General features: G+C 45.8%; 1 protein-coding gene across 3 annotated transcripts in view; it reads left to right on the forward strand.

Moving 5' to 3' along the window:
* The first annotated feature begins 1,489 nt into the window (after positions 1-1,489).
* The window catches only part of SMIM29 (small integral membrane protein 29), a 69,554-nt gene continuing 60,066 nt past the window's right edge, over positions 1,490-10,977 (forward strand). Inside the window, exons 1-2 of one of the 3 annotated variants that reach the window (XM_073575586.1) lie at positions 1,490-1,640; positions 4,069-4,232. In XM_073575586.1, coding sequence (XP_073431687.1) covers positions 4,122-4,232 — 111 coding nt within the window. In that variant the 5' untranslated portion in view covers positions 1,490-1,640; positions 4,069-4,121. Of the gene's footprint in view, positions 1,659-1,696; positions 1,826-4,068; positions 4,233-10,977 lie in introns of those variants that run through there. The other 2 variants (XM_073575587.1, XM_073575588.1) reach the window with 2 other exon arrangements.

Here is a 10,977-nt window from a genome sequence, read left to right on the forward strand (position 1 = left end):
AGACTGGAGAGACCTGGTTTTGATGTGGGGCTCCCTGTTCTATATGTCTGCACCGTGATATCAGTGGGCCAGTCATTTAACCCTTTCATTAACGCTCTTTGGTACCCACTGTGATGCCCATTTTTGTGTGTTTTATAGCTTTTGCAGCTGTTTTTAAGTGTATTTGTAAGGGGATGGACTGGACTGCGGGTACCTGCATGCCGGGTCTGGAACTGAAGAGGCTGCATCCTCTGTTCCCAGTGGACACTGAAGAGAGGGGCGCACAGCAGCCGGCAGATAAGAGGGCAAAACGTGCAAAACAGGAGAGTTTGGCACCAGGGCAGAGCAGTGTGCAGGAGCGCGGTGAGCGGCACGCTTGGCTGCCCCTTCCCCCTCCAGGTACCGACATTGCGGCAGGATCCGACTTTTTAGAGAAGCAGGGTGCAGAACAGTGTAAAGCCGCTGCAGTACAGAGCAGAGCCGGTCGTGCTGCAGCCGCCGCAGAGAGAGAAGTGCTTTGTCCGGGAGGTACCAGTGCCCCGCAGACCAGTGACCGTCTTCTCCCGCCGTCAGCAGTCGGTTACAGAGAGCGATAGGGACGTACAGTGTGTGCCAGTGACTTCCAGTAAGAGAGACAGAGAATGCGCAGCGTCCTTGAGTATAACACACGTGCCCCATACGAGTGACCGAGGACAGGACGGTCCCTTGTACTCTGACCGTGCCGTTAAACTACTTCTGAGCCACGTGGAGCCCGTACAGGATCGGGACCCCTTTTACCGTCAGCCACTTTGCGCTCACTTGACCGAGACTGTGAGGAGAGTTGTGCAAGAGTCTCGTCGAGCTTAGACAGTAGTCGTGGCCCTTACCGTTGTAGGAAACTACAGTATATTGACTAGGAGCAGTGGAAGGTACCAGAGACCGACCACTGTCACCAGAAGATGGGGTATTATTGTTTGCCAGGCCCTTTTAATTAAGGACACCGCGTCGGCCATCGAGTTCGCAGCAGGAGCTGCTGCTATAACACTTCCTAATACGTTTGCACCGAACTGTCCTTATCTGAACCATTGTACCTCACTTTGCCAGTTATACTGTTAACTCTTTACTTCCTTGTGTGGAGTATTTCCCCTGTAAATAAACCTGTTAACCCTTGCCCTGTTGCCTGCTTCCCGCGTTCCTGCTTGTTACCCTGTACATAGTCACATCAGGGCACCTCGCTGCATTGGATGTTATCATTGGGATGATTATTTTTTGTTGTTAAACCTATAAAAAACAGAAAAAAATGCTTAATACAAAACTGACAAATAAGAAACCAACTCCAGCCTCGTGCTTGTCACTACTTTCCAGCACCCTCCCATAGAAAGCATGGGAGAACACCTGCAGCTATCTAATATTGGCCACCGTGTGATGGCCTGGCGTCCTGTGTCTTTCCGGCAAATAGTATGGAAACAATGCGGCACTGTACACACCCACGTCACGCAGCACAAGTCACCGTGGAACTACCGAGAGGCATCACAGCGCGCCCTCCACTCATCCTCACAAAACCAAGTGACGACGCCCACCACCCAGCGTCTTTTACAAGCCCCGCCCTCGGCAACTCATTGGCTGCGGCTTGCAAGTCAGACTTCCGGGTAGAAGCACAGTGGCTGAGGAGGAGAGCGGAGGTGAGCAGCAGAGTGCGGGTGAGGCGGAGGCGTTGTGTGTTCTTTCCCAGGCTGTCGCGTATTCGCCGTCATGTCTGTGGTACGGTCTGTCTCATGTCGGGAGTGTGCAGTGCGTGCTGCCTATTGCCTTCCTAATGGCGGATAGTTGGGCACTTCTCTCTGTCCGGGGCCAGAGCTGGCTGTCAGTGAGTGCCATTGTTTGCTATGTCCTCTCTCCACTAGAACGGGACTCTGTAAGCTACTTGGTGCTTTCTAGAAAGTTCCTGACAGGGTCGTAGGCTAAGCCAAGACATGGGAGCGTCCCCTGCTGCCTGTACTTTGCCCAGTGTCATAAACCAATCTCCAGTCCCACCCTAATGCGTGCCCAAGTGGCATGGTGGCAGGCATACCGGTGTGATACATGGCCCCACTACTGTGAGCAGGGCGGGTTTTAGACAAAGTGGGGCCCGAGGCAAACTTTAATATGGGGGCCCAAATGCTGACGTATTGCACATCACACAGAAGCATTTCGGTTGTAGTTCCATGTGCTGAGTTCAGGACGCTAGATGAGCGTGATCGACAATATTGAAGTCGTTTAACACTTGTTTCCTGGCCTCTTTCCACCGTCTGAGAAAGAATGACGGGGACAGAACAATCACTAATGGATCAATAATAGATCACCATACAGTATCATGTTATCAGCAGCACATCTACAGTTTACACCGGCGATGTGCTGCTGAGAACAATGATTTTAGTTCTGGCATAAACAATCCAATCACTCGAATGGGCAGCCTTTTGCCTGTTTAATATAATACACCCCATAGGCCTCCATACATTATAATGTCCTCCATATTGTAAAATGCACACCTTATAGTCCTCCATATAATGTGCCCCATAGTGATCCATATAATGTAATACACTCCCTATAGTCCTCCATATAGTAAAGTGCACTCCTCAGTCCTCCACATATTAAAATACACTCCTCAGTCCGGTATAGTTCAATGCGGCAGCGGTGGGGGAGTCGGTGCTGAGGGCAGGCGGGTCCCCCTGCCCCACGGGCCTCATAGTGGCTGCGTGATTTGCCACTAGCTTGGGGAGCCGGGGCCCTAGGCAGCTGCCTGGTCTGCCGGCCCTGACTGCATGTGTGGGGTGTATGGAAACCCCCTCAGAGGAAGTGCCCCCTTACATCTAAGTTTTTGTATATGCTTTCTGCTGCCATATGTGCCTGTGAGTGGCGCTATCGCTGCTCACTCAGTCTGAATCATGTTCTCCCAGTTGCAGCCGCTTCTGACATCCGCTGATGTCAAGTTCTGGATTTCCTGGGTTTACCTGGGCATGACCCAGTCCTGATCCCCCCCTCCCCTGATTGACTGGGCTGTAGGCAGCGTTTTGCCTCACGTCACAGCCCGCCCAGTATTTAGCGCATGCTGTCCCGGTCTCCTGTGCTTTCACTGGCCGCAATCACGCACTGAATATTGGGCTGTAACATGTGGTCCAGCCACTATAGACCTCTTTGTAGCATCAGTTTCTCTCAAAAAAAAACAAACCAATCAACCCCATACATATGTTTACCATGTACGTCGGAAGCTTTTCCTTCATGCATGCTAAATGTATAGCAGAAATGCTGTTGTTGGCTAGGTTCACAGTATGTTTTTATCCAGGTGAAGCTTTCGAACTTTCAGAAAGTATTGGACTGAGTGTCTAGGTTCCACCAATGAAATTGACTTGGAAGCTCCAACTCCATTTACATGACAATGAAACTAGCCTAACTAGGATGCCAAACCAACTCTATCCTGGATTCACCCTGAAAAAAAAAAATCACAATTCGTTTTACAACAAGCTGCTAGTCAAAACATAAACAACATACTTGACTAAGCAGATGTGAATGAGGCCTTAACTGTAGTTTCCAAATAGATGTGAGGGCAACCCCTTCCATAGCTGCACTGTAGTATGTAGTAAGACAAGCTGGTGGTTTACGTAGTATACCACAAGGAACTATCCACAGCTTACAATATTTTTAAAGTTCAAAATCTGAAAGCCTGTCAGCGCACAGGTTTTTTTTTTCTGTTAGTTTATTGGGAAACTACAACTACTAGCATATCCTGAGAGCCATGAAGCCACAGGACTGCTGAGGCGCATGCAATGAAAGATTACCCCCTGACACCAGTGCCAGCATCAGGACGTACTCTGTGGGCGGAATTGAGGCGCAAGGATGGTATAAATAACCTAATGGCCCTTGGCAGAATACGACACAGAAAATTGGTGCTGACCTTCACGCGAGGGGATAAATATATATATATATACACACACACAGTGATGTGGAAGACTGTTCAATTTAGTTTTGTGTCCTAAACTCAGGATATTAAAATTAGAAAATTGTTTCTGCCCTATCAGTGCTGTATTACTGACCACAATTATTCACTGTTTTGCTTCCTCATCTGTTTCCTAGTCTTGTCTTTAGCACTTTCTCCTTACCATCCTCATGCTCGCTTCCCTGATAACATGAGTAACTCTACGGATCCTGGATCAAGTAATGTGGATGCTGATTCTATGGGAGGAATTGTTTTGGTACCTTTCTTCCTTATTACTGTGATTGGTGTCATTGTAGCTGTGGTGAGTATTTGATGCCTTCTCTTTTCATTACAGAAATGGATGAAGCTTGGCTAGATTTAGGGACCCACAACAAAGCTTTATAGCATTGCTGGTTGTGGAGTAAGTAATAAGTGATGTGTGAGCCTGGACTAACTTGTTTACTAGGAGTTTCAACCATTCACTATATCAGATTAGCGGTCTACATTACTGTGCATTGACCTTTCATGACCTGGTTATGTATGTAATATATAATTTTTATTTTATTTTGTTCTTTTTCTGATATAGCTGTATAGGGCATGCTTTTTGTGGTATGAGCTGTCGTATTGAATGGCACGTGTGTGTGGTGATTTAATCTCCAATATGCCTTTAAATGTCTGTCATTGAGGGGCCTTTTTCCTTTGCACCTTACTTAACTTAAGAATAGAGTTGAGCGCATTTGTTCTGGTCCCTGCTTATTTGGTAAGCTATAGCGCTTACTGAATAAGCTGCAGCGGTAACCCGGATGCATGGAGCGTGCCGAATGATCGGCGCTGCATGTGTCACAGCACATGCATAGAGAGACAGTGTTGGGCTCTCCATGCATATGCTGTGCCGCTGAGCTGATGAGCCAGCACACTCCATGTATCCGGCTGTAGCTTATTCAGTAAGCGCTATAGCTTGCCTAATAAGCGGGGATCCGAACATATTCACTCTACTCATGGCAACCATCGACTTAAAAAACACCTATTATCATATTCCCAGCTTACCTCAGGTTCTTAAGATTTGTGGTTACCCAAGGAAGGCAGATATTGTACTTCCAGTTCAATGTTCTGCAGTTCGGGATATATCGTCAGCACCTCAAGTGTTTAGTGTTCATGGCGGAGGTAGTAACATTCGCCAGGAAGTGGGACATCAGCATTTTTCTTTATCTTCACCATTTCCTGCTCGTGGCCCCTTCTGTACCAATGCTCAGGAAACACCTGCAGAGAACTCTTCAGATGCTGACATCCCTAAGGGTAGCTGTTGAACTCCTAAATTGGACTCAATTCCTTCCACCAAGAAAACCTTTCTTGGTATCCTGTTGAATTTTCAGAAGGAGACAACCTAGTTAACCAAGAGAGAAACAAATTTAGATGAGGTCCAACATAGCCTTCCTGCGGAGCCTAAGGACAGTGTCATTAAGTTTTGCAATGTCAGTCCTGGGTTCTATGATGTCATGCATTCAGTCTGTGGCCTGGTCCCAGGCTCATAACAATGTATTGCAAATCTACATGCTTTTAAGCTGGGAGGACGGCTCCCTGACATGTCAGAGTAATAAGATCCCTGTGCCCGATCAAGTAAAGTCCTCTCTCGTCTGGTGGTTCAGTCCATGGATTATAGAGAAAGAAGTCTCCAGGATTCAGAATCTTCTGACAGCAATAACAATGCATGTCAGCAAAAGAGGATAGGGAGACCATAGCTCCTCATCTTCTTTCCAGGGTATCTTGACACAAGAAATCAGCCGGCAGTCCTTCAACTTCAGGGAGCTAGAGGCAGTAGAAGAGGCCCTCAGATCAGCAATGTCCATGCACTCATTACCTGTATGAATTGCACCTGTTTGAACTCGTTAACTGTATGAAAGACACCTGTCCACACAATCACACTCCAACCTCTCCACCAAAGAGCTGTCTAAGGACACCAGAGACAGAACTGTACAACTGCACAAGGGTCGGATGGGCTACAGGACAATAGGCAAGCAGCTTGGTGAGAAGGCAACAACTGGAGGCACAATTATTAGAAAATAGAAGAAACACAAGATGACTGTCAATCTTCCTCAGTCTGTGGCTCCATTGAAAATCTCCCCTCATGGGGTAAGTATGATCCTGAGAGGTCAGGAATCGGCACGGAACTACATGGGAGGAACTGGTCAATGACTTGAAGAGAGATGGGACCACAGTCTCCAACATTACTGTTAGTAACACACTACGCCGTCATGGATTAAAATCTTGCAGGGCACGCAAGGTCCCCCTGCTCACGCTAATACATGTCCAGGCCCATTTGACATTCACCAATGACCATCTGGATGATCCAGAGGATGTATAGGCGAAGGTCATGTGGTCAGATGAGACCAAATAAAACTTTTTGGTATCAACTCCACTTGCTGTGATTGGAGAAGAAGGATTAGTTCAACCCCAAGAACACTGTCCCAACCGTGAAGCATGGTGGAGGAAACATCATTCTTTGGGGATGCTTTTCTATAAAGGGGACAAGACAACTGCACTGTATTGAAGGGAGATGGATGGGGTCATGTATTGCGAGATTTGGCCAGCAACCTCTTTCCTTCAGGAAACAGTGGGCCAAAATTTCTGCTGCAGTGTGTGCAAACTTGGTCAAGAACTACAGGAAGTGTCTGACCTCTTAATGCAAACAAAGGCTTCTGTACCAAATATTAAGTTCTATTATATTAAAATCTTTGAATTTTATTGCATTAAATATGTAAATCGTACAATTTTTTTTTTTTTTTTTTTTTCCCATCGAATCGTAGAGTTGGAAGGGACCTCCTGGGCCATCTGGTCCAACCCCCTGCTCAAAGCAGGATTCGCTAAATCATCCCAGACAGATGTCTGTCCAGCCTCTGTTTGAAGATTTCTATTGAAGGAGAACTCACCACCTCTCGTGGCAGCCTGTTCCACTCTTTGCTCACCCTAAGGCTGTGTGCACACAGCGTTTTTTTAGCGGATTTGCCAATAAATCCGCTATAAAAACTCTAAAAATAAGCTTCCCATTCATTTCTATGCATTTTGCACTTTTTGTGCATATTGATGCGGTTTTTACCGCTTAACTGCTTTGTGGTAAAAAAAACGCAGCATGCTCATTAGTTTCGCGGATTTTTCCGCGTTTCTGGCCATTTCAATGGGTCTGGAAGGTCCGCGCAGAAAAAAACGCGTAAGCGTGTTTTTTTATTTTTTTGCGCGGAAAACGCGCAGGAAAAACCACGCGGTTTCTGGGAAGGGAGTCTGGTTTTTAAGCAGAAATTTTCTGATACGTGAGCACATAGAAAAAACTTGACAGTTGGGCTAATATCTAATCTGTGTCTCCTCCCATTCAGTTTCATCCCATTGCTTCTAGTCTTTCCTTGTGCAACTGAGAATAAAGATGATCCTTCTACAATGTGACAGCCCTTGAGATATTTGTAGACAGCTATTAAGTCTCCTCTCAGTCTTCTCTTCTGCAAGCTAAACATTCCCAAATCCTGCAACCTTTCCTCATAAGACAGGGTTTGCAGACCGGTTACCATTCTGGTCGCTCTTTTCTGAACTTGCTCCAGTTTGTTGATGTCTCTTTGGGTCTGATCACTAAGCCAGTTATGAATCCACCTAACAGTTGCCTTGTCCATTCCATACTTTGCCATTTTTTTCAATAAGGATTGTGTGAGATACTTTGTCAAATGCTTTGCTGAAGTCAAGATATAGTATATCTACAGCATTTCCCTGATCCACCCAATCAGTGATTCTGTCATAGAAGGAAATTAAGTTAGTCTGACATGACTTATTAGTTACAAACCCATGCTGACTCTGTTTAATCACTTCATTCTTGTCCAGGTACTTACATACATGTTGTTTAATAATTTGTTCAAAGATCTTTCCTGGTATAGAAGTCAGACTCACCGGCCTATAGTTGCCTGGGTCCACCTTCTTCCCCTTTTGAAGATAGGAACAACATTTGCTCTTTAGTCTTCTGGGACTTCTCCTGTTCTCCAAGAATTTTCAAAGATTATGGAAAGGGGTTCAAAAATTTCTTCTGCTATCTCCTTCAGAACTCTGGGGTGTAATTAATCTGGACCTGGAGACTTGAATTCATTTAGGTTAGCTAAGTGTTTCCTCACTAACTTTCTGTTTATAGATATCCTGGATTCTTCTATTCCCTTAATAGGACAGTGAAGAACAGTTGATGTTACATTTCCTTTCTGAGAGAAAACAGATGCAAAATAGGAATTTAAAAGTTCTGCCTTCTCAACATCCTGTGTTACCATTTCATCATTTTCATCCTGTAAAAATCCTATAGCATCTTTGACTTTTCTTTTACTTTGACATATCCCCAAAATCCTTTATTGCTTTTAACATCTCTTGCAAGCCTCAATTCATTGTCAGCTTTAGATAATCTGATTTGTGCCCTGCAATTTCTGCAGACAGCGTTATATTCTTCTTTAGATATGCCTTCGTCTTTCCATTTTATAAACATTTTTCTTCCTTTTTAGCATGTGCTTAAGTTCTGTGTTCATCCATCCTTGTTTCCTTAAACACTTCCTATTGTTCCCTCTTCTTGGAATTGTTAACAATTGTGCTTTGAGAATTTCATTTTTCAAGATTTCCCATCCTTCCTGGACATTTTTGTCCTTAAGGATATCCAGCCATTTGATCCCTCCAATTCTCTTTCTGAATCCCTTTAAAATCTGCCTTTCTGAAATCTAGCCTTGACGTCTGAGTCTTCCTCCTCTAGTTATCCAAAATTCTAAAACCGCATGGTCGCTACCTCCTAGGGTCCCAGCCACTTTTACCTCCTCAACCATTTCCTCCCTGTATATAAGGATTAGATCCAAGGTAGCAGTTCCCCCTTGTTTTCTCCCCTACCTTTTGGAAGATAAAATTGTCAGCAAGAGAGGATAAGAATTTCCTTCCTTGACCTGTTAATTTTGCCTGAGAGCAGGGGCGTACATAGAGATCATGGGGCCCCATAGCAAAAGTCTGAATGCCCCCCCCCCCCCCCCCAAAAAAAAAAAAAAATCAACAGGTGCTCTGAACTCCAGGCATGCATGTTATAGGTCAAACAAGTAATTTTATAGCTAGTCTTTGATTTTTTTTTTTTTTTTTTTTTCTCATTTGAGTAAAAGAAAAAGTAAAACCCTGACATCCCATTTGATATATTCCTTGTAAAAGTCAAAATGGAAGGAGCTCATATATACTGCACAGGGGCCTAGGTACAGTCCAGGAGCCCATATATACTGCACAGGGGCCCAGGTACTGTCCAGGAGCCCATATATACTGCACAGGGGCCCACGTACTGTCCAGGAGCCCATATATACTGCACAGGGGCCCACGTACTGTCCAGGAGCCCATATATACTGCACAAGAGCCCAAATACTGTCCTGGAGCTCATATATACTGCACAGGGGCCCAAATACTGTCCAGGACCTCATATATACTGCACAGGGGCCCACATACTGTCCAGGAGCCCATATATACTGTACAAGGGCCCAAATACTGTCCTGGAGCTCATATATACTGCACAAGGGCCCAAATACTGTCCTGGAGGGAGCTCATATATACTGCACACGGGCCCACATACTGTCCAGGACCTCATATATACTGCACAGGGGCCCACATACTGTCCAGGAGCCCATATATACTGCACAGGGGCCCACATACTGTCCAGGAGCCCATATATACTGCACAAGGGCCCAAATACTGTCCTGGAGCTCATATATACTGCACGAGGGCCCACATACTGTCCAGGACCTCATATATACTGCACAGGGGCCCACATACTGTCCAGGAGCCCATATATACTGCACAAGGGCCCAAATACTGTCCTGGAGCTCATATATACTGCACAAGGGCCCACATACTGTCCAGGACCTCATATATATACTGCACAGGGGCCCACATACTGTCCAGGAGCCCATATATACTGCACAAGGGCCCACATACTGTCCAGGAGCCCATATATACTGCACAAGGGCCCAAATACTGTCCAGGACCTCATATACAGTGCCTACAAGTAGTATTCAACCCCCTGCAGATTTAGCAGGTTTACAAATTCAGAATTAACTTGGCATTGTGACATTTGGACTGTAGATCAGCCTGGAAGTGTGAAATACACTGCAGCAAAAAAGAATGTTATTTCTTTGTTTATTTTTTTTTTTTAAATTGTGAAAAGTTTATTCAGAGGGTCATTTATTATTCAACCCCTCAAACCACCAGAATTCTGTTTGGTTCCCCTAAAGTATTAAGAAGTATTTCAGGCACAAAGAACAATGAGCTTCACATGTTTGGATTAATTATCTCTTTTTCCAGCCTTTTCTGACTATTTAAGACCCTCCCCAAACTTGTGAACAGCACTCATACATGGTCAACATGGGAAAGACAAAGGAGCATTCCAAGGCCATCAGAGACAAGATCGTGGAGGGTCACAAGGCTGGCAAGGGGTACAAAACCCTTTCCAAGGAGTTGGGCCTACCTGTCTCCACTGTTGGGAGCATCATCCGGAAGTGGAAGGCTTATGGAACTACTGTTAGCCTTCCACGGCCTAGACAGCCTTTGAAAGTTTCCTCCCGTGCTGAGGCCAGGCTTGTCCGAAGAGTCAAGGCTAACCCAAGGACAACAAGGAAGGAGCTCCGGGAAGATCTCATGGCAGTGGGGACATAGGTTTCAGTCAATACCATAAGTAACGTACTCCACCGCAATGGTTTCCGTTCCAGACGAGCCCGTAAGGTACCTTTACTTTCAAAGCGTCATGTCAAGGCTCGTCTACAGTTTGCTCATGATCACTTGGAGGACTCTGAGACAGACTGGTTCAAGGTTCTCTGGTCTGATGAGACCAAGATCGAGATCTTTGGTGCCAACCACACACGTGACGTTTGGAGACTGGATGGCACTGCATACGACCCCAAGAATACCATCCCTACAGTCAAGCATGGTGGTGGCAGCATCATGCTGTGGGGCTGTTTCTCAGCCAAGGGGCCTGGCCATCTGGTCCGCATCATGGGAAGATGGATAGCACGGCCTACCTGGAGATTTTGGCCAAGAAC

Source organism: Dendrobates tinctorius, unplaced genomic scaffold (assembly GCF_039654945.1).
Source record: "Dendrobates tinctorius isolate UK_male_01 unplaced genomic scaffold, ASM3965494v1 ptg000045l, whole genome shotgun sequence".
NCBI classification, from domain to species: Eukaryota; Metazoa; Chordata; class Amphibia; order Anura; family Dendrobatidae; genus Dendrobates; species Dendrobates tinctorius.